The sequence below is a fragment of the Fonsecaea erecta genome (genome assembly GCF_001651985.1).
Source record: "Fonsecaea erecta strain CBS 125763 chromosome Unknown Scaff13, whole genome shotgun sequence".
NCBI lineage: Eukaryota > Fungi > Ascomycota > Eurotiomycetes > Chaetothyriales > Herpotrichiellaceae > Fonsecaea > Fonsecaea erecta.
The window spans coordinates 933,012-959,392 of record NW_017387256.1 but is presented as its reverse complement, the minus strand read 5'-3'; the positions used below and the strand labels follow the sequence as shown (position 1 = coordinate 959,392).

At 53.0% G+C, this 26,381-nt stretch overlaps 12 protein-coding genes across 12 annotated transcripts; 6 read left to right on the top strand and 6 right to left on the bottom strand.

The window, feature by feature from the left end:
- Positions 1 to 109: 109 nt before the first annotated feature.
- On the top strand, positions 110 to 517 carry AYL99_11236 (hypothetical protein; the record flags this gene model as incomplete). Its single annotated transcript, XM_018842742.1, has 1 exon — positions 110 to 517. The coding sequence occupies one exon, from the start codon at positions 110 to 112 to the stop codon at positions 515 to 517; it is 408 nt and encodes a 135-aa protein (XP_018688155.1).
- Positions 518 to 627: 110 nt separating this feature from the next.
- AYL99_11235 (hypothetical protein) lies at positions 628 to 2,136 on the bottom strand (the record flags this gene model as incomplete). The annotated part of the gene is made up of 1 exon (XM_018842741.1): positions 628 to 2,136. One exon carries the CDS (start codon positions 2,134 to 2,136, stop codon positions 628 to 630), a length of 1,509 nt encoding a protein of 502 aa, XP_018688154.1.
- A 250-nt stretch (positions 2,137 to 2,386) lies between these two features.
- Positions 2,387 to 4,975, top strand: AYL99_11234 (hypothetical protein; the record flags this gene model as incomplete). Its single annotated transcript, XM_018842740.1, has 1 exon — positions 2,387 to 4,975. The coding sequence occupies one exon, from the start codon at positions 2,387 to 2,389 to the stop codon at positions 4,973 to 4,975; it is 2,589 nt and encodes an 862-aa protein (XP_018688153.1).
- A 653-nt stretch (positions 4,976 to 5,628) lies between these two features.
- AYL99_11233 (hypothetical protein) lies at positions 5,629 to 8,568 on the bottom strand (the record flags this gene model as incomplete). The annotated part of the gene is made up of 3 exons (XM_018842739.1): positions 5,629 to 5,970; positions 6,033 to 8,189; positions 8,239 to 8,568. The coding sequence occupies 3 exons, from the start codon at positions 8,566 to 8,568 to the stop codon at positions 5,629 to 5,631; spliced, it is 2,829 nt and encodes a 942-aa protein (XP_018688152.1).
- A 909-nt stretch (positions 8,569 to 9,477) lies between these two features.
- On the bottom strand, positions 9,478 to 11,774 carry AYL99_11232 (hypothetical protein; the record flags this gene model as incomplete). The annotated part of the gene is made up of 12 exons (XM_018842738.1): positions 9,478 to 9,689; positions 9,746 to 9,802; positions 9,876 to 9,949; positions 10,017 to 10,252; positions 10,320 to 10,420; positions 10,482 to 10,608; positions 10,676 to 10,776; positions 10,841 to 10,975; positions 11,044 to 11,205; positions 11,270 to 11,306; positions 11,369 to 11,491; positions 11,664 to 11,774. 12 exons carry the CDS (start codon positions 11,772 to 11,774, stop codon positions 9,478 to 9,480), a joined length of 1,476 nt encoding a protein of 491 aa, XP_018688151.1.
- A 1,328-nt stretch (positions 11,775 to 13,102) lies between these two features.
- Positions 13,103 to 15,269, bottom strand: AYL99_11231 (hypothetical protein; the record flags this gene model as incomplete). Its single annotated transcript, XM_018842737.1, has 10 exons — positions 13,103 to 13,244; positions 13,299 to 13,419; positions 13,479 to 13,578; positions 13,634 to 13,934; positions 13,990 to 14,114; positions 14,168 to 14,488; positions 14,549 to 14,734; positions 14,888 to 14,919; positions 14,974 to 15,026; positions 15,106 to 15,269. The coding sequence occupies 10 exons, from the start codon at positions 15,267 to 15,269 to the stop codon at positions 13,103 to 13,105; spliced, it is 1,545 nt and encodes a 514-aa protein (XP_018688150.1).
- A 458-nt stretch (positions 15,270 to 15,727) lies between these two features.
- AYL99_11230 (taurine dioxygenase) lies at positions 15,728 to 17,009 on the top strand (the record flags this gene model as incomplete). The annotated part of the gene is made up of 6 exons (XM_018842736.1): positions 15,728 to 15,829; positions 15,880 to 16,268; positions 16,331 to 16,405; positions 16,479 to 16,713; positions 16,766 to 16,841; positions 16,894 to 17,009. The coding sequence occupies 6 exons, from the start codon at positions 15,728 to 15,730 to the stop codon at positions 17,007 to 17,009; spliced, it is 993 nt and encodes a 330-aa protein (XP_018688149.1).
- Positions 17,010 to 17,603: 594 nt separating this feature from the next.
- AYL99_11229 (nuclear cap-binding protein subunit 2) lies at positions 17,604 to 18,231 on the top strand (the record flags this gene model as incomplete). Its single annotated transcript, XM_018842735.1, has 3 exons — positions 17,604 to 17,654; positions 17,712 to 17,812; positions 17,865 to 18,231. The coding sequence occupies 3 exons, from the start codon at positions 17,604 to 17,606 to the stop codon at positions 18,229 to 18,231; spliced, it is 519 nt and encodes a 172-aa protein (XP_018688148.1).
- Positions 18,232 to 18,278: 47 nt separating this feature from the next.
- Positions 18,279 to 19,165, bottom strand: AYL99_11228 (pyridoxal 5'-phosphate synthase, glutaminase subunit Pdx2; the record flags this gene model as incomplete). Its single annotated transcript, XM_018842734.1, has 2 exons — positions 18,279 to 18,858; positions 18,921 to 19,165. 2 exons carry the CDS (start codon positions 19,163 to 19,165, stop codon positions 18,279 to 18,281), a joined length of 825 nt encoding a protein of 274 aa, XP_018688147.1.
- An 854-nt stretch (positions 19,166 to 20,019) lies between these two features.
- AYL99_11227 (hypothetical protein) lies at positions 20,020 to 21,813 on the top strand (the record flags this gene model as incomplete). The annotated part of the gene is made up of 1 exon (XM_018842733.1): positions 20,020 to 21,813. One exon carries the CDS (start codon positions 20,020 to 20,022, stop codon positions 21,811 to 21,813), a length of 1,794 nt encoding a protein of 597 aa, XP_018688146.1.
- Positions 21,814 to 21,967: 154 nt separating this feature from the next.
- On the bottom strand, positions 21,968 to 23,572 carry AYL99_11226 (hydroxyethylthiazole kinase; the record flags this gene model as incomplete). Its single annotated transcript, XM_018842732.1, has 1 exon — positions 21,968 to 23,572. The coding sequence occupies one exon, from the start codon at positions 23,570 to 23,572 to the stop codon at positions 21,968 to 21,970; it is 1,605 nt and encodes a 534-aa protein (XP_018688145.1).
- A 1,350-nt stretch (positions 23,573 to 24,922) lies between these two features.
- On the top strand, positions 24,923 to 26,267 carry AYL99_11225 (hypothetical protein; the record flags this gene model as incomplete). The annotated part of the gene is made up of 2 exons (XM_018842731.1): positions 24,923 to 25,023; positions 25,091 to 26,267. 2 exons carry the CDS (start codon positions 24,923 to 24,925, stop codon positions 26,265 to 26,267), a joined length of 1,278 nt encoding a protein of 425 aa, XP_018688144.1.
- Positions 26,268 to 26,381: the final 114 nt, after the last annotated feature.

The following is a 26,381-nucleotide window of genomic DNA, read 5'->3' as shown; positions in this document are numbered from 1 at the left end:
ACCACCAGCAGTTCTCTTCTCTGTTGCCTCAGTACATGAAAACATCCCATCGCAAGCTGCATTGCCATTGTCATTGCCAGTACACTTCCTACCCTCGCGTCCACTCAAGATGTCGATCCAACTCATCAACCCGCCCGACGTCCCCCCTCCACGCCCTACCTACTCCCACGTCCAACTCACGCCCCTCTCAGACACGAGCACCCTGGTCACGATAGCCGGCCAGATTGGGGTCGACCTGGCCACCAAGACCGCGCCCGAGTCCTTCATCGGCCAGGTCGAGATAGCCCTGGCGAATCTGGGCCGGTGTCTGGCCGCCGTGGGCGCCACGCCCGCCGACATCGTCAAGATGACCCAGTTCGTCGTCAACCTGGATCCCACCGACACGTCGCGTTCCGAGGCCTATTCCAAGTTCATGGCCGGCCACCGTCCGCCGAGCACCCTGGTAGGTGTCGCTGCGCTGGCGGCGCCGAATTGGTTGTATGAGGTCGAGGCTATGGCTATTGTGCATAAGAAGTGATGGGCAAATTAGAGTCAGGTCATCAAGATTGTAGAGGCCGGCCTTCTTCTGCTGCTGCGAACAGTGGCAGCGGTATCTCTTCCGCGTTGAAAAATCCTCTTGCAGGTCCATCAATGTCCCGAGTCCTCAGCATCCTCGACCTTCGCCTTCTTCCCGTTGTCAGTCCCCTCCACTTCGTCCACAAATTCCACCTTGCGCTTGCCCAGGTTGGATCCTTCTGCCGTCGGCGGCAACGCTGCTGGAGTCGAAGCAGAAGATCCGAAGCCACTGTCCCCTCCGTTGGCTTGAGTGTTCTTTGGCTTCTTGCGCTTGACGAGCCCCGACACATCAGTCGCTGTCTGGCTCACTTGAGCCAATTTCTCCTTCTTCTCTTCTTCGGATGCGCCGCTGCCCAACAAACTGCCCAATACTCCCGAAATCTGTGCTCTCATCTGACTTTCCGACTCCTCTTTGACGCTGACGGGTGGTTTGCGAAGCTCTGCCAGGCGCACTTCCATTTCCGCAATCATGTCCTGAACGTCCTCGATCTGAGCCATAACCTTGTCTTTTTGGGGACCTGCATCGAGCTTGTCCAGTGCAGCCGTTTCTTTAGAGACGCGCAATTTGCAGCAGTCAATCGCTTTCTCCTGCTGTGCGATGGCTTCGTTCCGGATATCCCAATCGACCTGCACTTCGCCGGTCGGGTTTCCCTGTTCGTCATGCTGCTGTGTCTGAGAACTGAACTCAAGTGCCAAACTGAGCTTGTAGTGACATTCGGCCAGGATGCTCGACTCCGGAGGTTCAAGCTCCTCCCTCAGGGCGAGGCATGCCTTGAGATCTGTGACGGCATTCGAGTACTTCTCCCCTTCCAGAGATACTTCTGATTGCAGATCATAGATGTCCGCGACACGGGTCTTGAGTGCCTTGACCTCTGGTGTGAGATCTATGGACGCCACGTATTTCCCTTTGTCAGAGTCCTCCAATGCATGTTCCTGGCTCTGTTCCAACTTTTTGAGATACAGAATGCGCGCCAAATCCAGAAGCTCGTAGGATGTGGCAAAGTCATCGTCCTCTTCTTCAGCGGCTTCATCGTCCTGATCTGTCTCATCCGCATCCTCATCCGAATCATCCCAACCTTCGGCATCGCCAGAGATTTGGAAATAGGGCTTGTCTGCAGTGGTCTCTTGAGGTTGTACGTCTTCTTTGGGGACAACGTCACCCACATTGGGCACCGTCTCCTCGGGTATCGCAGCAATCAACTTGGAGCTTTCGCCGGCGCTGTTTCCGTTTGTAGATCCTCCTGCCTTCGCCGCGCCATTCGTCTTTCTCTTCTTCCCAGACTTTTGAGATTTGTTCGAGGATAATTGTGCTGATGCCGCCGTGCCGCCCAAGACAGAGCTTGTTTGCTGCGCTAGAAAGTACAGGCATTTTCCGTAGGAGTATAACAGATCGGCGTTCTCGAGTGCCATCTCGCCATTGAGCTCCGCTTGGAGTTCCGTCGCCTGAGAGTACAGCTCGGCTGCCTCCGAGTAGTGTTTGACGGCATATTCGGCCGTCGCCTTTGCGATAAGCTCCGTCAACTGCTCTTGCTTGGTGCGCTCTGAGTCGGGCTTGGGAGGTTCCTCAGCAGTGGTCGCCATCACGCGCAGTGAATGTGAGTTAGGTGAGTACAAAAAAATGCGATGATGTGAGGATGAAAGGTAACGAGGAGTGAAGGGAATGCGTTGGAGAGTTGAGGGAAAAGCGACAATGTGGGAGGGAAAGTCACGTCACCTCGCCGTCTCCAAACGCGGCACGCGTAAAGTGATTTGTTTACGCGTCGAGGCTCAACTTTCTCCTACTTTCATTCTCATCACTGCGCACTGCACACCCTGTTCATTCAATGCAACCATGGAAGAGCCTATGTCAACACCTGGACTGCCTGCGCGGACATACAAGGCTGGGTCGAACCTACAGGCCGAAGAACAAATACTCTCCTCATCGCCGGGCTTCGCTACGCCAGCATACCCGATCAAGAGCCGACCCAAAGAAGTTGCGAAGCCCTTTGCGGCTCAATTGAACACCAGTACAACGACACATAGCGCTCCGACCGTCTTGCCGATCCTCCTCCCCCCTCAAACCCTCAGACCTGTCGCTTTCAGGACCCTCACGAAGAAACACAACCTGACCCTGACATCTTCGGGTCTCGGGCTGCTCTCGACATTCATCGGCAAATTTTGTGGCAGTGGCTGGCGAGAGGAAGGCCTCGCAGAACGCGTGTTGGACGAGATAGCAAAAGCATGGAAAAAATGCGGAGGTGGCCTCCTTGTCGAGGATGGGCCCGAGAAAAAGCTGTCTAATATCCTGAAGACTCTAGAACCATGCATGTCAGGCGGGCGTCTGGATACAGGCAAACTCTCCCGCAGCAACAGTTCAGTACCGAGTCCTCATCTGTCCCGAGCGGCTTCATTCGCCACGGGCCGACCAGATGCCAACACAGATATCAGCCAGTCAAGCCTAGGACTCTCGGCCCTGAACGTGGAAGATGAAGAGTCTCGAGATCGAGCGGAGGAAGAAGAGCAATCTCAACTTGATGTCCGGTCATGCTTGAAGGTTATCTCAGCATTTGACCAGCCGCGACTGATGTACTCGACTTCATCGAAAAGTATGGAGCCCGTGAACAGCACAGCCAGTCTCCTTCCTTCCGTTCACCACAGGATCTCAATGTTCAGAAACCGTTACCACCTCGTCCACCAGCGATTGATGCGGAATGAATCATTCCAAACTCCATCATTTGCGACAGCCGCACGACCACCCAGACTGATGCATTCAGCTAGTGGCATGACGACAATGCAACAAGCCTACAAGATTACTCCCATCGCAAACCTCCTCGGTCGATCAGGAAGCTCTCATCTCTTGTTGGGTATGCTGGTACACTCTCCAGCTGGCGATCTCTCTCTGACCGACTTATCCGGGAGTGTGACCCTTGACCTGTCAATAGCCCGGCCTGTGCCCGAAGATGGTGTATGGTTCTGTCCTGGCATGATCATTCTTGTGGAAGGAACTTACGAGGAAGACGGCTCCCACAATTCGAACCTGGGTTCGGCTGCCGGTGTAGGTGGACAGATCAAAGGGGTCTTCGTGGCCCATACATTGGCCGGTCCGCCAGCTGAGCGACGAGCATCATCCTTAGGTATCTCGGCTAGCTTGGACTCAGGAGGTACCACACATGCGAGCATGGGTACAGGATTCGGATGGGTCGATTTTCTCGGTGTCGGGAGTGAGAAAGCCCTTGGGAATCAGATGCGGCGCATTCAAAGACGTATTTTCAGACCACCAACCTCCTTTCAGACCATCAATGTCCCAGATGATGACCAGATCGAAACCGAACCGCCTCGTCGCCAAATCGCCTTCTTGGGGGAGTGTAACCTTGACAACCCCCGGGCGTTGGAAGCAATCCGTGCTATTCTCTCATCCTACAGCACCTCCAGCTCTGGACATATAAGTGACCTGCCCTTCTCCATTGTGATGATGGGCAACTTCGTCTCGGCGGCGAGCATGTCAGGATCCAGCAAGGGTGGCGGTAGCATCGAATATAAGGAACATTTCGACGCTCTGGCGTCGGTCCTGTCAGAGTTTCCTCTATTATTGGCGAACACAACGTTCGTCTTCGTGCCAGGGGACAACGACCCGTGGGTGAGTGCCTTCTCGGCCGGGGCGAGTTGTTTGCTCCCGAGACAGGGGGTGCCAGAGGTGTTCACCAGCAGAGTTCGACGAGCGTTTACCACTGCCAACACAGAGGTTCATGGCGGACTGAGAGAGAAAGACGCACTAAAAGGAGAGAGTATATGGGCGACGAACCCCGCGAGGATAAGTCTGTTTGGACCGTTGGAAGAGATCGTGATGTTCCGGGACGATATCACCGGCCGGTTTCGGCGGAGTGCCATCATGTTCCCGAAGCTCGATGCGGGTGACGAGGAGAAAGATGCAGAAACAGACATCCAGAATCAGGATCAAGACCCTTTGCAGTCCGCGGACGACATGGACCTGGACCATCGCCCGAGGAAGAACCTCGACAGAGCCGTCCACACCGCCACCTCACACGTTCCCATGTCAGATCCCACTCCATCATCAAACCCGCCCTCCATCCACGCCGCGAGGAAACTCATCAAGACCATCCTCGACCAATCGCACCTTGCTCCGTTTCCCCTGTCCATCCGCCCCCAGCTGTGGGACCACAGCGCCGCGCTGTCCCTGTACCCGCTGCCCACGGCGCTCGCGCTGTGCGACGCCGAAATGCCGGCCTTCGCCATCAGCTACGAGGGCTGCCACGTCATGAACGTCGGCCGGGTCGTGGACGAGTTCTCGCTACGCCGAGGCCAAGCCGCCGGTGGCGGCGGCGGTGGTGGTGGTGGCGCCCCCAGGGGGAGTGGCGTCGCGCGCTGGATTGAATATGACTGTCGAAGCAGGAAAGGGGAGGAGAGGACCGTGAGGTTTTGAGGGGTATGACGGAAAGAGAAGAAGGAAGGGGAGAGGAAGGAAGAGAGGAAGATGGATACCATTATCCGACTCATGAGAAAAAGAAAGCAGGCTGGCTGGGAGAAAGGACACGAACGTGTGAACGAGCTGATATGAATGTTAATGCTAGCTGACTGAGGTCGTTGGTTGGAAAAAAAAGTCCCGGCATGTGTGTGGCGTGTAGAATAGAGAGAGGATGGAGTATATGTATATATGCTATAAGAGTATACAGGATACATATACGAAAATCGTCAGAATTCGAGGAGGCACTACGATGCAACCAGCGAAGCAGGAAGGAAAAGGCCCCAGCTGCCAGCCAGCCAACCAGCCAACCAGCCATGTCTCGGTCGGTCCATAGTAGGCTGGCAGGTATCTATCTATTTATCTATCCATACGGCCCGTGAGATAGATGTAGGTAGTTGCAGGCACTCACGACCAGTCAGTTACAGTTAATTACGGTCGCAGAACTGAAGCTCGTGCTCAGGCATTCCCACAGCGGAGAGAGGGAGAGAGAGAGAGATCAACTACATACGCAGCCAGCTAGCCATGGTCTATGTCTCTCGATGCAGCGCTCTAGCAATACCCCCAACACAGTCGAGACGCTCCCCCGGATCAGGACACGTCCACAAGTACTCCTAATACTCCATCTTAAGTCTCTCGAGTCGTCTCATGGCCGCCTCGATCACGGCACTTTCTCTCTCGACCGCGGCCATAATATCCGCAATGGCTTCCTTTTGCAGTCGGCTGGAAACACCCAGTCCGCTGAATTTGGAGCTTCTCGGGGACGCGGCGGCTCCGCTGGGCCGGGATGTCAGAGTGATTTGTGACGCGGACATAGATGGCGTGATCGATGATGCCGAGATCGAGGATATGGATGCGTCCAGGGCTGGGGGACCTTTTGGTGAGGCTGGGGGTTGTTGCTGCTGTTTTTCAATGCCGTGAGCCTCTTCTACCAGGGAACGAGTAAGTTGTTTGACCTGTAGCTCATTGTCAGTCGTGTTCCAGGCAAGGAGGAATCAAAGCAAAGACAAAGACATACCGTCGCAAATCGCTTGTCGAGAGTGGTGTCTCGTCTGCCACCCTCTTGCTCGTCGTCCTCCTCCTCACCAACAATACCGACATTCCGACCAAGGCTCTCAATCTCATGCATCCAGGCGAGCTCCTTAGAGCTCAGCTCCCTGTTCGCCGATCCGACACGTCCCACCTTTCTTCTAAGCGCCTCATATCTCGCCACCAGCTTGCTCTGCCTCTCTCGCGCCTCCTTGATCCTCGTCTCGGGCGTCTTCCTTTCCTTGACATTGCCATTTTCATCTTCTTCCGTACTAGCAGTAAGACGCTGCAGTTGTTGAGCGAGTTCGGTCATCTGCTTGACCTGGCCAGCAAGTTCGACTCGGAGGCGCTCACACCGCCGGAAGAGTTCGGCAGCTGCATTCTCGAGTCCAGCAGACTGCACACCGACCGCGCGGTGGGCGAAAGTCATAATCTCTAGCATGGCCGGGCTCAAACGCATAGGTCGTTCGGAAATGGCTTTTTTGAGATGTGGTGGTAGACGTTGGCGCATGGAATCGATTGGAATATGCTGGTTGAAGTAGAAGATCTTCGGAGGACAATATGGCTCTCGCGCAGGAACCGTTTCGATGGGCGAGCTCGGAATATTTGCGAGTTGAGATTCTAGATGACTAGACGACATTGTGAAATCTGTAAGTGAAGGGCCGACAGTTGAAGTACCTATAGGCACCTGGTCGAAAACCACTCCATAAGGAGCGTTCGAAGTTGCAGTCAGGAGGAAGTATCCCAACGACGTATCGTCAATGATGGTTGGCGCCGAAAGGGCCTCTGAAGGCTCGCGGACCTCAATTAACTTGTCGGTCAGACAGACTCTACTCTGACATCGGGTTTCCAGCCTAGTCCTCAGGCCAGGATCGACAGGTTCAGTCCCAGATAGTTCGGCACCTAGCTGAGTAACCCAATCATTCAAGGACAATGAGTAGACATGCTTCGAGGTGGTCACAAAAATTGAATAATTGTGGGCAATGTCCTGCGTGAAAACGGGCCAACTACCTGCAGCATCCGTGGCCGATCCGTCAAGTGTCACGACATCGACCAATGTAAGGGCTGTAGCGTCGGATGAAGGCACCCCGAATGTGCTTTTCCCTTTCTTGGGCAGCCACTGTCCTGTTACGCCATCGAGGTCAATAGCAAACCAAACTTGATTCTCTGCTGTGGTCACACAAATAGTTGTGAAGGGGATAGGCTGGACAAGTCCCTGGTCGATTTCATAGTCGTCCTCACCCTCAAAAAGGTCTTGTTCATCAAGCTTCGCAGGAAATATGTGGATATCGGACACCTCAATCTCCGTAGCATCTTCCTCGGGGACAATCGTAAAAGGCCCTTGAAGGCGTGGAATTGCGCTCGGGTTCTGCGGTCTAAAACGAAACTCAAATTCGCCAAGGCTATCCGTCGATTGATGAATCTGGGGCTCCTCGTTGTCGATTTCTTGGACCCACTCGTACTGCTGGTCCGCGGCCCGTCTTTCGTCCATGTCTGTCTCGTCGTCATTGATTGCCGCCATTCGTGAGACAGCAGTCGTGGTTAGCGAGGGAATAGTGGTTGACGTTGGCTTCCACCTCGATGGTAGCAGTGGGCACAGAGCGTACAGATCCCCGTTCCTCATGGCAACCCAAAGGGTCATGCTCGCCCAGGCATCTTCGTCCTCTCTACCCCGACCACCAAAACACGTGGCAGAAACCTCCATGTCGAAATCATCGACGGAAAATCCACGAGTTTTGCCGAAGCCAGACGGCTCAAAGTCTTGGTCGCACGAGACGCCATCGGCGAGTTTGCGGAGGTCTATGGCCAGTTTTGGACGGTCGAGAGACCAGCCGTTTGCCTTGTCGAATTCCCAAACTCGGACCGCTGCTTCGGCAGTAACCGTAACAAGACAATCCGTGGAAGCAGTAGCATAGGCCAAGGGGTGCCATAGCACAGATGCGAGCGGAGATTCTGGTATGACATGGACCGTAGGACCCAGTTGGTATGTTTTCACTTTCAATGGTGAGCGGTCATGCTCCTTCAGCCGTGATGGATCTGGAAGCACTGCGATGTGGACAGTATGTTCAGTACATATTGCCAGAAACAGGCCGGACGGGGAGATCGAAATTTGACGAATCTGATAATAGACAGGAACAGCTAGGGTCTACATTTGTCAACGTCATCTTTCCGCATGAGGCAACGATCCCACGTACTCTGTAGACGCTGTCTCCAGTGGCCTCCGTTGCGTCGGAGCGAGACTGGCCAAACCGACTGGTGCCAGACTGGGTGCTGTCCTCCCATTCATCCCGAACTGCGCTGAGGTCTGCCCATCTGATTTTATTCCCCACGACCGTAAAGACTTCCGTCCCCCTGCTGGCGACCAATCTTCTAGGTCCTTGGTATTGTGTCGAAGGGAGGGCGCCGAGGTAAGAGGTGCGTTTGGAGGGAGAGGCAGGCGATTGAGGCTCCGGGTCCGTGAAGATTCTGGAGCCTGGCGACGGTCGCGACAGGAACGGCGGTGTATATCCAATAATCTTGGGCATTTTGTCTATCGATACTGACAGCAACCGTGAGACTAGGTGTACATTGGAGAAACAGAGTCTCTAGACCTTGCGGCACAAGGTGTCGAGAGAAATGTGCAGTCTCATAAATGATGGTTGTGCACATTCGTCCTAAGAAAGTGAAATTGGGCGCGTTTGCGGAGAAACAGTCTTCCCGAAACAGCTGCTGCGCGGCGCCGCTTTTGAGGTCTCCCTTTTCTCGCGTGCACGTGATCCTCACGTCAATCAAGGCCAGGAGGTCATTGTTGGACAGAAACGACTGTGTTTGTGTGCGTATCAAACCAAAAACACTGGGAATCGCCTAAAAATATGCTTCTTTCTAAAGGCAGAGAGTATGGCCTGGCATTGCCCACCCACTATATGAAGGCAGTCATGAAGGGTCTACGGACGACCCCGTTCCCTGAGCTGTCGAGAAGAAAGCAACTAGTGAAGATCTTGAGGTATCTATATTCTACTGAGTATAAATGCAAAATAAATGGGATGCCGTGCCTAGGACGTCCTTTCCCGTGACAGCTAATGCATGGAGCTGATAACCACGGCTCCGGCTTCACCTTTGGTATTGGCAATGGCTGGGCATGAAGTTCCTATCCGCGACCGAATATTTTTGCCAGAGCACAAAACAGTTCAGAATAGCTTCTGAGGCGCTTTGAACGATCTTCAGAGATCGAATCCTCTCACTATCTAGACTGAGCAAGCCACTGGCCACTCACCACTATGTATAGCATATACCAATCAACCCTCAATGTATATACCATGCTTGCCAGGTTCGATCGTCGGCGGACTTTCAGGATCCACCTTCACGGAGTATTGGTGCCCGCAAGGACTGTCTTTCACGGGAAAACGCCACTCCGTTGCCGTTTGATGCAACAGCCTCGTTCATTTTTTGACAGTTCAGATCTCGACTGCTTGCACCCCGAGCGATGGCTTCTTCTCAATTGAATCCTCGATAGAGGGCGTAGGGGGGTCACTGGGAGAAGAGGTAAGTTCGAGTTGACCATTTCTCTTCTTCTGTTTCTTCTCCCTATGTGCGAGCACAGCGATGACTCCGAATATGATCACGTTGAATCCCGCAACCACGGCCGCTGCTCTGTTACCGGGTGTGACTGAACATCGGCACCTGTTAGTCAATGAACCACATATCAAGAGAACATAGACGAACCATAAGGTTGATGCACCTGTTGGAACCAAACCAGTGGTATCCATGCCGTGAAGGTATCTATATACAAAATAAAAGTTGTCAGCGATCTATCAGAGGAGAAGGACGAAGGAAAGGAAAGTGAGATGCTTACATTGCAGAGTATTCATAGCGGCCGCAGTGAAAGCCCTTTGTTCAGCATTGTCGGAAATCAACTCGGCCATCCATCTTTTAGGAGAAAGACCATTAGTCGCGGCATTAATCGTGGAGGAAGATCAAGGAATGAAAAACTTACGCCATGGTAAGCGGGACACAGCTGCCTCCAATCGAGGACACGATATAGAGTGGGGCGCGATGAGAGAAAGGACCAAAGACAGGAGTCACGGCGAGCAAGACAAAGACGACGATGGCGATCAGGTTGGAAAAGATGATGATCGGCCAGCGGCGGCCTCTGAATGGTCCGTCAGAGATCCATACAGCGACCAGAGAGTACGCCGCGGTAAAGGCGTTCCCGATGGTTGGGTATTCGTTCTGTAACAGGATGATACCATAATCAGTCCAATCCTTCTCCTGTGAACGAGATGCAGAACACACATACAATCTGTGCAACACTGTATACAGGGGGTTTGCCCTTGATGTTGTGCGCCTTCAGCCAAAAGACGAACGAGGTGAATGGCTGGCTTCCAAAGGGTTGCATAGCTGCCGAGGGTAACAAGGTTAGCGACTGATCTGTTCTCTTAATTGGATGAAAAAAGCTTACTGAAAATAAGGGTGAAGAGAACCGTTTTCCAGCTGGTGAAGTAGCCCAGAATAACCTTGACGGAATAGGGTTTGCCTTCGGGAACCCGACCAGCTCTCGTCATCCTCTCTCGTGCGAGTTCAATATCCTATAAATGTCCGAAATAGGCCGGTCAATCAGCTCGCCTTGTCCACTCTAGCGAATTCGTTACTTACACGTTCGGTCAGCAACCAGCTTGGCTTTGCAGTGCCAGGAGTGTCGGGCAAGCAGAAGTAAGCAAGGACGGCGACCGGGAAAGAAATCACGCCGTTGATGACTGTGGTATGGTGCAGATACGTTAGAATCAGAAGACTGTAGGACAAGATTGATCTGAGGCCTACCAAATAGCCATCTCCATCCGGCAAGACCAGCATGACCATTGAGGGAGTTATAGATCCCGGCTTGCAAGAATCCACTGAAAATCGGCGCAATCGATACTGCAGATTGAAGAATGCCATTGCGTTTCCCAAGCTCACCTGCTCATGGGTGGAAGGATTAGCAGCGTCCAGGACCTTTGTCCTAGTGTATCAGTAACCCGACTTACGTTTATTGTACCAGCTCCCAAGAATGTAGTATAGTGCTGGCCAGTATCCTGCTTCAAAGAGACCGACGACGAATCGAAGGCCGAGCATTGCATGATAGCTCTTTGCCCCTGCGAGGGTAAAGGTGAAGACGGTCCAACCCAGCTCGAGGAACGGAATCCAGACTAGGGGTTCAGGGTCAGCAACGCTCAGCTTTTGTGGTCATAAGGTCGTCGTGAAGATGCTTACTGTGAGCACGGACTCGCGTCAAGACGAAGTTCGAAGGCTGTATCGAACCGATGTCAGCGTTTGATGTGAACTTGGATTTGCACCCAAGAAAGGACATACCCATTGCCCTATGATGTAGCCTACAGTCCATGCAACAATGATGTAGTTGTATTGATTTTGATAAAGATTGAGGTCTTCCTTCATCCCAGAGACAAATGCATTGGTGATATTTGAGGTATCAATCTGTGCATGGAATATTAGACCATAGCTGGTGGGAAATCAAAGGGGATACTTGCCCATTTCGTCAACATACCCAGTGTGCCGAATGTCAGGAGCGTGAAATCCAACTGCATAAAGGGATCTCAAATTAGAACAAGTGCCCTCTGGTAAGACGGAGCCTTGGAAGCGGACCAACCTTTAGAAGAAGTCTCCTTTCTTCCTTGGACACATCAGCCGAATCCCACAACCATCCCTTCCAAGTACCGGATCGTGTGGACGACGTGACTGAGGGAGCCTTTCCCGCCATCTTGGGATCAAATAGAAGGGGCGGAAGCAAAGGAGCAGGTAGTGGGCAGAGCGGGGATTGATGAGCTGGGAAAACAAAAAGGTACCAGATATACATATATATATGTGTGTGTGTAACGCATGAGAGGCGAACAGCCACGCTCACGCCGAAACCTGCCCACAACCATGCCTCGGTCCCGCCTTCAACCGCCTCATGATGATTGAGAGTAGGTTGATGCGAGCAACGTGACAGAAGATGTCTTGGGCTTCTCAGTAGTTGCATATCTATCTGCACGATCTGCTCAGCGCTTCGGGCAAAACCTTCGTCGGTGTCATTTCGACCACAGACAACGACATCCAGAAGTCTCGATTGGTCGATAAGGAGCCTCGATAAAGATCTTCCTGTGTTTACATATGATACGGAGATTCCAACGTTACCAACGGGAACAACCACGAAGAATTGACAATCAAGATGGTAAATGACGTGACAGACTCTCTCAAGGAGATGGAGTCTAGATTCGCTGCCGCCCCGTGGCGAGTCCTAGTGTGTTGAAGTGTCAGTAGAGCGGGAGAGAGAAAGTGAGAGGGAAACAAAAGGACAGAGAGACATTCGCAATTTGGCAATCAAGATGGTAAATGGCGTGCCTCGAGCCACATTCGCCGAATGCTTCGAACCACGCAACTCTCGTCGAAACAGAGAAGCGACTAAGGCAACGCTAGACAACGGTCCGCCGATTAGTGTCAATCGGAGCCAATGCCGTCGCTCGTTGTCAAATAGACCTGCGTGGCTTGCTGCATAACCACTTGTAGGTGGCAAGGATCCCAGTCTTCTGGGGGTGGACTGAATGTTGTCCTTGACACGGCCATGTGAATGGTTCCATGGTATCCCAACATCAAGCTTTGGGGTATTGTGTGTTCTCCCTTCCATGCATTGTTCGGATTGAGTAGTCCCGGTCTGGGTCTGGGCCTTTTCGCATGCAATGGGATCGACAAGGGAAGCTTGACACGCCATTCCTGGCGAGAATAGTCAAATATTTCATGCCTCGTTAAGCAGAGAACATGTGGCAAAGATGGCATTTGGCAGTTTCTCCCAGCTACTCCTATTCGTGCTTGATAGTTTGGGTGGCCTTCATGTTAGCCGAGAATGAATCCATTTACGGTGTAGAAGACCGTATAAACCAGGCACGGAAGCATTTGGGCAGTCATGGAAGCTAATGCAGCGTTCTGATGACCAATAATTGCTGCATAGAACAGTTTCGTCTCATACTTACCGTTGCACAAGTTTCACCGTCAAGAGGAGGAGACTCATCACAATGATCGTCCATGTTCCGGAGACCATTCTCACCCCAATCACACTTTGTCGCTTGCTAATACGACACCTTCTGCTCCAAGCTTGATATCCTTGGACGTGCCGCCCAGGTCAACGCCAGTTTCGGGTCTACTCTCTTCGGCCACCTCATCGACGGTGCCCAGAAGATGTCGACTCTTGGGCCTGAGAATAGTATTGGTCAACAATTGGTTTCCACACCGTTGTTAGACAACTCACCTTTCGTGTCTCTCTTGCCACTCCAGTACCAAAGCGCTGGCAATCGCAAGAACACCAAAGAGAATAAGGATTTGATAACCGTACTTGTAATGAGGGGCGTCATAGGTCGGAAAGACGTATACTTGATGGCCATGGTCAATGTATTATCCAAATATGCGCATGCAGCACCCGACCACTTACACGGAAGAAACGTCGAGAATGTATACGTGAACATATTTCCGGTGGCGACCAAAAGCTGCCGCAAATTTGGGTCGGCGCCGTTCAGTTCATGGCCCCAAGCCTATTCGTTCTGTCAGAACGTGGCCCGTAGATGAGCGCTGAATGCCGTAACTCACAATTATGATAGGCTGAGCCGCAGCTCCCACAAATGCGAGATAATTGGCAAACATCAAAGCTCCCTTAGGTATGTGCCAGACAGACAGAAGCACGTTAGAGACAAACATCAAGAGCTGAATCACAATAGTCATGGACAGCCGTTGCCCTGTGCGATCGGCAATGATGCCAAAGATAAAGGCCGCAACCACACTGACGGCACTGCCTGCTGTAGGGAGCAAGTTGGTTTGGACGACTGACCATCCGGATGACTTGAGCCAGAGGTTGAAATAGTTTGTACCAGTGCTTGATTCGGCTACAAACCTGATTAGTGAGAATTAGTACCCGGTCAAGCTCCAACGTGAAGAAGAATCCTCACGTGTACGGGGCGATGAATGCCCAGAGTCGCCAATTAAGGAAAACACGTTTTATGACTCTCCATGTCAGGGGCCGGGGAGGCCCCCGACCGATTTTCTCAATGCGTTGCACCCCATAAGCTTTGTCCTAGGTTCCAACATGTTAGTACATGGTTTACTCTGGTCTCCTCGATGACTTACATCTCCAGTCCAATAAAATGCCTTTGTCGTGTGTGGAAGATCGGGAATCGCAAAGACACCCCAAACAGCAATGGGTATAGAGATAACACCATCCATGATAAATAGCCACCTCCACCCAGCGAGCCCACCCTTGCCGTTCATGCCTTTGTAGAGCGCCGCCTGAAGATATCCGCTGAACATGCTCGCAATGGAGCTAGTCTGCTCGAAGATGGCAACTCTCTTGGTAAGTTCGTTGGGTCCGTACCAGCCGCCGAGCAGAGCCGCATAAGCAGGGAACGAACAAGCCTCGAAGAGGCCAACAAAGAATCGTAAAGCATATAGCTAGGACCAGGATCAATAGAGGTCCAACAGACAAGGAGCCCGCACGGAACGTGCACTTACTGTTTCAACGTTTTTTGCCCCTGCCATCGCCATCACCAGCACCGACCATGTAAGCTCGCAAGCAGGAATCCAATACGACGGGCGGATGTACTTGAGTTGAATCATCTGCGAAGGTACAGTACCGATAATAATGCCGAGATTGAACCAGGTCCCGAGCCAATTGCGCTGGTTGCCGTATAGATGAAGCTATAGCAGAGTCAGCGATGTCGGCGAAGCCACAGCTCAGCCTATGCCTGAGCACTCTGCCCATAAATGTCTTCAAGAGGAGGATACAAGAGATCTCAATCTCTTTGCTGTTTCCCTCATCTTGGAACGGAGAGGGCATTCAACGCCACTTACATCTTCTTTCATCCCGCTAACGAAGGCATTGCCTGAAGGCGTGTTAGGACATCATCTGGAAGGATAGGGTTGCAGTCAACACGGACTATAATTCTGCTGGTCCAGATACTTGATGAAGTACCCAAGACAAATATAAGAGCTAAGTCAAGAAGACCAATGTTAGCTGGATAGACAGGAGCGCCATGGGTGAACGGGCTTGGCTCGGAATTGAAGCATACAACAGGAAGCTGTCAAGCTTTTGAACATATCTCCTGTTTCTTGCATCGCCTTCAACAGAGTCCCAGACAAGACCAAGGACGCGCCGCCACCACTGTGTGGTCTTTCTGGGGACCGGTACTGTCTCCTGCTGCTCCAGGCTCTGGGCTAGCTCGGTGTCCGCCATTCCGATATACGGTGTCCAACAGCGCCGACATCCACCAAACTGGGAGCGGTACTTATACGCCTGAGGGACGAGCCCAGAGACGAGGAAGCCCTGGGCGAGTCGATCAGCTCAGTGTCGTCTCTCTAGCATCTTGCGCAATAAAATTTAATATGTCGAACTCGCTGTTCTCTTCGGTAGCGTGATTGCCCGTCTGCACCATTCTCGCACATATTGAACCCACGTGAATGATTGCGCGATGAATTAGAGCTGTCCAAAAGACTTGTTAGGTCGACTTTTGTGATAAGGCAGTTCTCCTGAATAACAGTGCTTTGGCGTCATCTCGGAGGGTGAGCTCGTCATTGCCCCCGCCCAATAAATCGCAAGACCTCCAAAGGAATGTGTAGATAACAAAAGTTGAGGGAGTGACTTGTGTTTGTGATTTTTTGTTTGTAGGACGAAGTAGCTGTAGAACTGCAACCATGACGACCGAAACTGTGACCACGAAAGCCATCATTTCGCCACCAGCTTCAGAGTTGGAGGATGTACGTGCAGAGACATCGGTGGACTATAACAGAGAGCAGGTGACTGTTAATTTGATCCGATAAATTATTGTTACTTACCTATTCCGCAGTACAAGTATGCTGCTTATTTGCCACACTACACTCCAGGTCTTCAACCGGCCTTGGAAGAATTTGAGCACAACGATGTCGGCCTTCGCGCTGATCCGGAGAAGAAGGCATTGCTTAGTGCACCTGGCGCGACCTTCAAGGAGATCACCCCGGCCATTGGCACAGAGGTTCGTGGTCTTCAACTGAGCGAGCTGACAGAAAAGCAAAGGGACGAGCTGGCGCTCTTAGCAGCAGAACGAGGTGTGGTTATTTTCTTCGATCAAGACTTTGCAGACATTGGTCCAGATCGGCAGCGGGAGTTTGGGGCCTATTTCGGCAAGCTCCATGTTCACCAGATTGGATCGCAGATCAAGGGCTATCCTGAATTGCTCCCCGTTTATCGAGATTTCGTGTAAGAGGCTGGAGCTTGCTGATATGCCTCAAACTTTGCGATCTTAATGACGAGTCATCCAGGGCTGGGGCGGTTGACAATGAAATCAAAAACAATGTCAGCAGCATCAAGTGGCATTCTGACATGAGCTATGAAGTGTGAGCATTCTCAGGTCAAATAGCTCTCTTGGGCAGAAGATGGGACAGGACTGACCAATTTTCTTGCTGCTAGCAATGGAATGGGAACGACCATCTTCCTCCCTTTGGATGTTCCAGAGTCTGGTGGGGATACATTATATCTGTCGACAACCGCAGCGTACAATGCATTGTCTCCAGCCTTCCGCGAGTTTCTGCATGGGAAATACGCGACCCACTCCGGCTTTTCCCAGGCTGCCGTGCATGAACATCGCGAACGCTACATCCGGGAGCCGATTGAGACGCTTCATCCAGTCGTGCGGACTCATCCTGTAGGTTAACTCTGAACACAAAATCATTCGTCCGAGAGCACTAACGGAGCAGGTAACCAAAGCAAACTCACTCTATGTGAACCGGTTGTACACGCGGAGGATCGCAGATCTGAAGGAAGAAGAAAGCGGTAAGTGAATGAGAGCCACTTGATCAACGTTTCGCTCAAATTGGTCACACAGCCACCATCTTAAACTTTCTCTATAACCACATCGAACATGGGCAAGACTGGCATATTCGAGTCCATTGGCTTCCCGGAATGGTGCTGGTGTATGACAACCGCAATACGCAACAGTAGGAATCTCCCCCACACAGATTGAGTAACAGTATCTGACTTGTGCTCCTCAGCTCGGCGCTTCGGGATTTTGTGGTGAAAGAAGGCGTAACTCGGCGACACATGCTTCGTATCACACCCCAAGGGGAGCGCCCCTATTTTGAAGCAAGTGGCGGAAAAGAGGCACCAAAAAAGGGAGACCCATTGAAAGCTCAAAGTTCAGCAGCGAACACTAAGTGAGCTGGCGTACGGAGGAGGACATCGACATTGCCGGATGGGTAGACAAAGAGAAACGCCACCGAGTCGTCGGGCACAATGTCTAGATGTCCTCTCAAGGAGCGGAGAATCTCGGTCTGTCTTCAGGCGGTCGAGTCTTAGGAAGCTGAGGCCGTGTAGAGATGTCATCAACGAAGGCGGAGGTGGATAATAGGGGAGATAACATACGCGTCGCAGGAGGATAAAGCGGCCACAACAAATTTTTCATGTGATTGGTTGAGGTTTGAAGGTAGCCTAAAGCAGCTGAACCCCAGCGATTGCGCGAGGAGGAGACGCGGCGCAAGTTGGTTTCGCTTCTCCATTCACTCAACCTCCCACTGCAACCCGAGAAGGACGGACAGAATGTCTACGGTCGAGAGATTAGACAAACCTAGTACATACTATTCCGCAAGGGTTGGTGTCTGCCGCCTCTAACAAATGAAGCAAGATCTGAGCTGACACGCTTTGAAGAAGAAGCGCAAGTACGGTCGCGATCAGCCTGAAGATGTCGACAAACAAGCAGAACAAGACGATCTGTTGAAAGATGCCACCACACTCTACGTGGGGAACTTGTTCGTCTTCTCTGCAGATTTTCGACTGGGAATGAGACTAATTCTAGCGCAGGTCGTTTTACACCACCGAAGAGCAGATCCACGAGTTATTCTCCAAATGCGGTGAAATCAAACGTCTCATCATGGGTCTGGACCGTTTCCAGAAGACGCCGTGTGGCTTTTGCTTCGTGGAATACTACACACATCAAGAGGCTTTGGACTGCATGAAGTACATTGGCGGCACCAAGCTCGACGAACGCGTCATCAGAACCGACCTCGATGCGGGATTCCAAGAGGGCCGACAGTATGGCCGCGGCAAATCGGGTGGGCAAGTCAGGGACGAATACCGAGATGAGTTCGACCCAGGAAGAGGAGGCTACGGCCGGGCGATTGACGCAGAGAGAAAGAAGGAGGAGGAAGAATACGGTGGGGGCAGATGATGAACCTCGTCGATATGTGCAGAATCTCTCTATCCGAAATGCTGGCCTCATGAAACTCCATTTGCCGTGCCGACCGCATCCAAAACTTGCCTTAACCACCAAACATGAATGCGAATGTCTGAAGTCAACTCAGGATGGAAGCTGGTACCGAAGACATTGCCTTGCTTGACAGCGATGATATCTCCCACTTCCTCACCGGCGTGGACATCAGGCCCCATGCCAGCTGCTTTCTTTAAGCGACCGGGCAACTTGCCCATGATGTCCACATGACAGCTCATGGCCTGCCGGGCGTGCTCGTCTTTGGCAGACTTCGACGGAGCAACGACCGTCTCGGCAAGTTGCTGTTCGTCCGTCTGGATCCCTTCCACATTAGGAAGGATCTTTTCGACGACGGGAGCGCGAATGAAGACGCCAGGAAAGGGCTTTTTGTTGACTGCGCCATTGTTTTGCAAGAAGGGCAAGTCAAGATCGGCTTGGAAGCTTTCTACCTGTCGTCCAAAATGGTTTCGGTTCACCCGCACATCCAGGCCGCCAATCAACTCCTGGCCGCCTTTCTTAGTAGCATTAGCCGCCTCAGCGAGCAGGATCAAGCCGGCGCAAGTTCCCCAGGTTGGTTTACGGTCGACCCTAGGGGAACAGAAGTCAGTCATCATAGCAAGGTCTGGGGAAGATAAGAGGTGGTGTCCTACTTGACGAATTCCCTGAGCGGTTCTAGTAGACCCGACTGGGCGGCGACGAGGGAAATGGTTGTACTCTCGCCACCAGGAATGATCAAGGCATCACAACGAGCCAAGTCTTTGGCGTTTCTGACTTCTGTAAACTCGAAAGAGGCTGCAATGCCTTGGTGATGCAAGTAGTCAGCCGCTTTCTTCAGCAGGATCAGATGCTCCAAGAAAGCGCCTTGTAGGGCCAACACGCCGACGGTGATTGTCATTGACACCACATATATGTCCGAAGGAGCGGGAGTCGCGGAGAGGGGAAGGAGAAGATATCGAAAGGATCGTCAATATGGGAGATATGAGATAGGGAACGGGTGGAAGAGGCGTCTGGGTGATAGTAGTAGCAACCAAATGGTCTTTCTTCGCCGTTATCCGTGTGGCTAATAACCTAGTCATTGATTCGTATTGGAATGAAAAAAATTCAAAATGATTCCGCCCTGTGGCTGCTGCAGCGGCGACAGTGGCGGCGGTGGCTGTGGTGGCTTACATAACGGTGGCCGCGCCCTTTGATTGGACATGTGCCATTCTTCGTCGTTCGCCGACTCGTCGACTTTTGAATATCATCTCGGCATCGTCCTTCCATCGATCCTTCATGCCTCCGATCCAATAAGACGCTCATCTCATCTCATCTCCAGCAGGCACCTGTTAGGCCTTCCAGGCAGTGAAACCCATCACCAGCCTTGTGGAACCCGGCGCCGTTGATCCCCCCTTTCGGCCAATTGCTAAAATGAGACCTGTCTCCTGAATACTATCGATTATCTATCTATTCTTCTTTCTATAATATAGGCCCATAGACCAGTGATCCACTAATCAGCGGCTGATAGAACTACATCTCCAACTCTATCCTCACACTCTACTGTCACCTCCAGCAGGCCACTCCAAGATCTACCAGTCCGGCAATTGACTGAATGGAGACCCTGTCACCAGGAGTATTTTGTTGAGCATCTTCTGTTTCCCGATGTTCTGTTTTGCAACTTCGGCATTGACCACACCGCCATTGTCGGCCACTCTTCTGCTCTACGAGCCAACGCCTGCTTGACATCACCGACATCAGGAGCAGCCTTGCACCATGGCGCCTCAATGTTCTGCACCCTTCATCACCACTGTAAACCGTTGGTACATCGATACCCGACCCTATGTGCCCCAGCCGCACAATCCCAAATCACTCCACTCTCTCCCTCTGCTCTCGACCTTACAGCATTCCGATGAGGAGGCCATCACCCGATTTATTCGCCCCGCTGACCGCTTCATGTCCCTGGCAAGCGCGCTGCTAAAGTACACATTCATCCACCGCCGTGCAAAGATCCCCTGGTCTGAGGTTCAGATTTCACGGACACCAGCCCCTCATCGACGTCCGTACTGGGAACCCCCCGAGAACTGGTCCACCACTGACATATACGACGACAGCGAGCCCACGGACGGAGAATCTGGCCGGATAAAAGGTCTCGAATTCAACGTGTCTCATCAAGCCGGGCTCGTCGTCATCCTCGGCTGTTCCACGCCCACTCCCCAGCTTCCTTCATCTACCATTCCAAACCCCGGCCCAATTTCTCCAACGGTTTTGGATTCTCTGGCGCAAATAGATCTCGCCAGCCACCCAACATGCACAGCGTTCGACAACCCCGATTTAATCCGCTTGGGAGTGGATATAGCTTGCACAAACGAAGACAAGCGCACCCCCAAGGACCTGACCACGCAGTCCAAATTTGACGAGTGGATTGAAATTTTTGCTGAAATGTTCTCCGACCGCGAGAGACGACACATGCGTCAAATGCCGATCCACATCCCCATCAAAGAGCGCGATGAAGGCGAGTGGGAGAGCGATTCGAGCTCGTCGTCGGCTGCCTCTTCGCCAATAGATGGACCCAGCAGCGGGAACTCCAAGCGCTTCCAGAATCACGAGGCCAGGATCATCAATATGAAGCTGCGCCGATTTTATGCGTATTGGGGTCTGAAGGAGGCGTATATTAAGATGGTGGGCGAAGGATTGCTGGCAAGCTGGCTGAGAGAACTCGAATTCCTCGACGTGCATGCTCCTCCTCCTCCGCCGTCACTCAAGCCTGGTGGGCGCCCGTCGACAGCCTCGCACTACCAACCCAAAAACAGCAGTAATACACACAGCATTATAGAGTCCCAAGGCATGCCACTTCCTGCTTCCGCCGATATCTATGCGCACAGGAAATCCCTGGCGAACATCCCCTCCGTACCTCCAGTGGACGCGTCCATTTCCAGTGGTGATCATGCAGCAGCCGCAGCCGCAGACATGCACGCTAAGCGCGAGTCTGCAGAGTATACTCTCCCACCTCCCGGCTCATCATCTGGCGCGCACCGTCGAACATCGTCGATACCTGCTGCCGACATGTATGCACAAAGAAGACCATCGTTTGTATCCCCAATAGAAGGCAAACCAAGGAAGCTCTCCATACTCGCCACCACATCAGCTCCATCCCATGCTCACTCACGCAACCGTTCCCGCGACTACCTCTCTCCCTTCGCAGACTCCCCCAGCACGCCTTCCCTTCTCGAACCACAACTCCCGGCGCCCTCCTCGCCCAACGGCACTGGCACGGGACATCATCCCTCCCCCGTCGAAACGGCGAAATGGACACCTCCACACCAAGCTGAAAGGGGCATGACTACCCTGCTTCACGGCAAGCGAGTTGAAGACGTGCAGATCGAGCTCGTGGCGTATGACCAGGACTTTATGATCGCGTCTGCCATGAGAGGCGTCAAGGAAAGGCCGATCTCTGGCAGTGATGGTGGTGCAGGCTGGGGGGAAGGGAGGGGATGGTGGTTGAGGTTGGATATTGAGCAGGATATTAGACCCTGTGCGGAGGGCTGGTGTAGCTGTTTAGAAGTATAGAATTCAAAACACGGATTTCACCTGTCCCCCGGGCTTCGCAGAAGAAGAAAAGGGGGGAAAATAAAGACGAGAGGAATCATGACGATCATTTATTCTTCTATTCATTCATCTATCTTCTCCTCATCCACGACCCTCTTCCCTTCCTCTCTTTTCCTCACGAAACCATCTCCACCTTGACCCTCGAGACAAAATCCTCGGGTTTCACTGTGCCCATTTCAGGGAGCAGATCCCGGCCCATGCGGGAAAGCTGGTCCAAAAAACGCGGGATAAACGTCCCAGGCCCTCCGCAAAAGCCCTCGGCTTCCTCTGCGGCGAGTTCGAAGTGCAAGATCCCAGCGAGCGCCGCGAGGAACTTGTCGTCGCGGTGCACGGCCAGGTAGCTCGCGATCACGGCGCCCAGGGCGCAGCCCGACCCGGTGATCTTGCTCAGCCAGTTCGAGCCGTTGCGGATCGCGACCGTGCGCGTGCCGTCGGACAGGTAGTCGGTTTTGCCCGTCATGAGCACGATGCAGTGCTCGCGCCGCGCCAGCTCCTCGACCAGCTGAGCTTTCTGCGCGTCGCTCGAGTCCGAGGGTCCCGAGTCGACCCCGCGCTGCTGCATCGTCGATGTGCCTGCGACGGCGCCGATCTCGCCCTCGTTGCCCTTGATGACGCTGAAGAAGCCCTCTGCGAGGAGCCTCTCGATCGCGGCGCGGCGGACGGCCGTGGCCCCGCCACCCACGGGATCAAACAAGACCGGTTGCCCCGCCGCGTTGTACGCTCTCATGCCGGCGATGTATGCCTCCATCTTGTCCGGCGTGATAGTGCCCATGTTGATGACGAGGGCGCCGCCCAGTTTCGCCAGGTCCGCGGCCTCGGCTGCGTTCTCAGACATGATCGGAGACGAGCCCGTGCCGAGACAGACATTGGCCACGAAGTTCTGCACGACAGTATTGGTCATATTGTGGCAGATGACGCCTGAGGTAGTGTGTGCTTTGATGATGTCAGGAACTTGGGCGATGAGGGTTTTCAGGTCAGTGGTCACGGGCAGTCTGTGTGGGGGTACAGCAGTGTAGAATTTCGCGGGCGCCGATGTGATCGAGCCGAGAAGGATGCTTGCAGACGTTCGCGGGTCTGTAGACGCCATAATGGCACTGACCACGGCGACCCCGTTCAGCCGGTTCGAACCAGACGCGGACTGATGGAGAACTCGCTGGACGTTGGAGGCGTTAATGCTGCCAATGGCAACACAAGGGATCGACTTCTTGGAGCCAGTGTCGCAGGTGGCAAGGATCTGCTGCAAGCCCCGAGTCCCGATGATATGCTTTGTGTCTGTCTTTGTGGGCGTGGCGAACGTGGTGCCGATGCCCAAGTAGTCGGCGCCGTCTTGGATGGCCTTGTCGGCCTCTTCGGGCGACGAGGCTGTGACCCCTATGATGGCGTCGGGGCCCAGGAGTTGCCGGGCACGGGCAACCTCCATGTCGTCCTGGCCGATGTGGACTCCCTCGGCGCCGACGGCCATACACACGTCGACCCGGTCGTTGATCAAGAGCGGGACATTGTATTTCTGCGTGATGGTGTGGAGTTTGGCGGCGACGTCGACCATGGCTCCGGTATCGGCGTGTTTCTCTCGATACTGCACCACGCCCACGCCGCCATGGATCGCTTCCTCCACGATGTGCAGGATGTCCTTGTCTCCCAAGATGGCTGGCGTGGAATCTGTGACGAGGTACAGAGACCAGTTGACGGGACGGTCTTTGGGGTTTGTTTTTCGCGACATCTTGCGCCGCTTGTTAACAGCCTCTACCCTCTCACTCTGATGAAAGACGGAGGGGATATTGTGGACTCAAATCATCTGTAGGTAAGCGTTGGGAGTCGTGTTCGGCGTGGAGCTGTTGAAATGAGATGTGAGTCTGAATCGTCGTGAAACAGGCGTGGGAAGAAAATTCCGGTCTAAATGGTGGAAGCCTCCGGGGAAATATCGCTATGCTCAGCCTTGCGCGACAGTGACACTGGGCGAGCCTGGCGAATTTGTGGGTAGACCTGTCACCCACTGGGTGCCTGCCTCGGCTGGATTTAGTTAAGGAACCACCATATTTATAGGGTACGGTAGGGGTTCATACCTATTGGGTAAAGGGTGTTTAGGGACGAATCCCGTGGTCTCCAGGCACCCCCGGGTGCCTACATCCAGTCCCGGCAAGCCACAATGGATCAATTATTGTCTGTATTCCGTTGTTATTTATGCAGGTCGGCTTTTCTCGCGCCCTTCAAATTCCACTGCACATCTCCTCTCTCGTCTCCATTCGGTTCTGGCCATTCACATCATCCACATAACCCACTCACCTTCTCATCTAACCAACCAACTCAGCCTCCAGTTCTGTTTGCCTTGCCGAACCATCGGACCCAAGGTGACAAAAGTTACTGGTAAGGCCCCCTCACACTGGTGCTCACCCAGGTGCTTCTCGGTGACTCTGGTTAACCAACATTCTAGCGCAGCCGAAGATCCTCCCGCCTAGTCCCTAGCCAGCAGTAGCGCCTAGTCCCGCAATAAGAAGATATTTCTCTTCGCCTCCTTCCTCGACCCTCTTCTCTTTTCTTTCTCACCATCATTACTTCCACCCTGTCCAGCGGTCGAGAATCTCTCGCTCTCGCCCCAGATATTCCCCATCATCAGGCTCCTCCAGAATTGCTGCATCTCAATCACCGTCAAGACCGGTTGATCGCTCGATCTGCTGTTCATCAGCCCAGTCACCCGCAGAAGCAAACGCCTCAGCAGTCACAGCGCAGGCATCGATTGTTCATGTATCGGACAGTCTTTCACACCTCCAAAACCAAAACCAAGCAAAAGCTGGACATATTTCCGGCTAAAAGACACCTTTGTCGCGTCGCAAGATCCTCCTATGGTTGATACGCTGCCGGTGACCGTTTTCTTCATGTTATATTTTATTATTCAGTGGTGAAGTCCACGTATGTCTGGTCAATTTGAAAGATTCGCAAACATCCACACCCGCCTCAACTACCGCCTGCTCGTCGTGTCTTCCTGAGATATCGACTCCTTGGTCCGTCTCATTCCACCAATTTTCCTCCAGAGAAAATCCCCCAGGAAAAAGAACACCAATAATCCCTCACAATGGCTACCATCAATATTCGTCGGGATGTTACCGATCCCTTCTACCGCTACAAGATGGAGCGCCTGCAGTCCAAGATTGAAGGAAAAGGCAATGGCATAAAGTGAGTACGAGAAGCTATTTCTCTTCGTCCCCTTTCCCATGACAAATACTGACTAGCCTTCTGTCAGGACCGTGGTTGCCAACCTTCCTAGCGTCTCGGCCTCCCTGGCCCGTCCTCCTGCCTACATCATCAAGTACTTTGGTTTCGAGCTTGGTGCCCAGACCAACACCAATCCAAAGGATGATCGTTGGATCATCAACGGGGCTCACGAGGCCGGCAAGTTACAAGACTCGTTGGATGGCTTCATATCCAGGTTCGTCCTCTGCAAGTCATGCAAGAACCCTGAGACCGAGATCAACATCAAGGACGGACGTATCCTGTTGGACTGCAAAGCCTGTGGTCAACGCACCCAGGTTGACATACGCCACAAATTGAGTGGATTTATTCTCAAAAACGAACCAAAAGGTGGAAAGAAAGGCGGAAAGAAGGAAAAGATGTCTCGTCGCGACCGAGCCAAGGTCGAGGCACAGGAGAACGGCTCCATGAACGGTGGTAGTCCCAACGACTCCAACTCCGACAAGGGCGACGTCGATGAAGGAGACGTGGAGCTCGCAGCCGGCAGCGACGACGAGTTCACGAAACAGATCAATGCTGACGCGAAGGGCATCGAGGCCCACACCAACGGGGAGCCCAAGGATGAGGAGTGGGCCGTCGACACCTCCGCTGAAGCCGTGGCTGCTCGTGCCAAAGAACTTCCGACCGAGTTGAAGCGTTCCCTTGCATTTGACGAAGAGGAAGAAGGCGAGGAGAATGGTGTCAACGCGTACGATCAACTCGGATCCTGGGTCATTGACGAAGCGAAAGCCATGGGCTCGGTCAGCAAGCTGGATGATCTCGAGATCTACAAGAAGGCCAAAGAATTGGGTATCGAAAACAAGCACAAGACTCTCACGGTTCTCGCCCAGACGATCTTCGACGAGAACATTGTCAAACAGATCCCCCAGCGCGCCAGCATGCTCAAGACCATGATTGGCGACTCCGAGAAGCACATGAAGGCTTTCCTCGGCGGCACTGAGCGTTTCGTCGGCAATGACCACCCAGCTTTGATCCCTCAGGTGCCGGCTATCCTGCTAGGCTACTATCAAAATGACCTCCTGAGCGAAGAGGTCGCCAAAGCTTGGGGTCAGAAGGCCAGCAAGAAATACGTCGATATCAGCACCAGCCGCAAGGTCCGTCAAGCTGCTGAGAAGTTCTTGCAGTGGCTCGATGAAGCCGAGAGCGATGAAGAGAGCGACGAGGAGTAAGTCTGTGGCCGATCCGATCCACACACTCCTCCACGGTCCATGTGTCTCACCCTCGGGTCTATTATTTTCTCTTAATAGGCCGCCACATTCTCTCCCCTCTCCGGCGCAACGGGT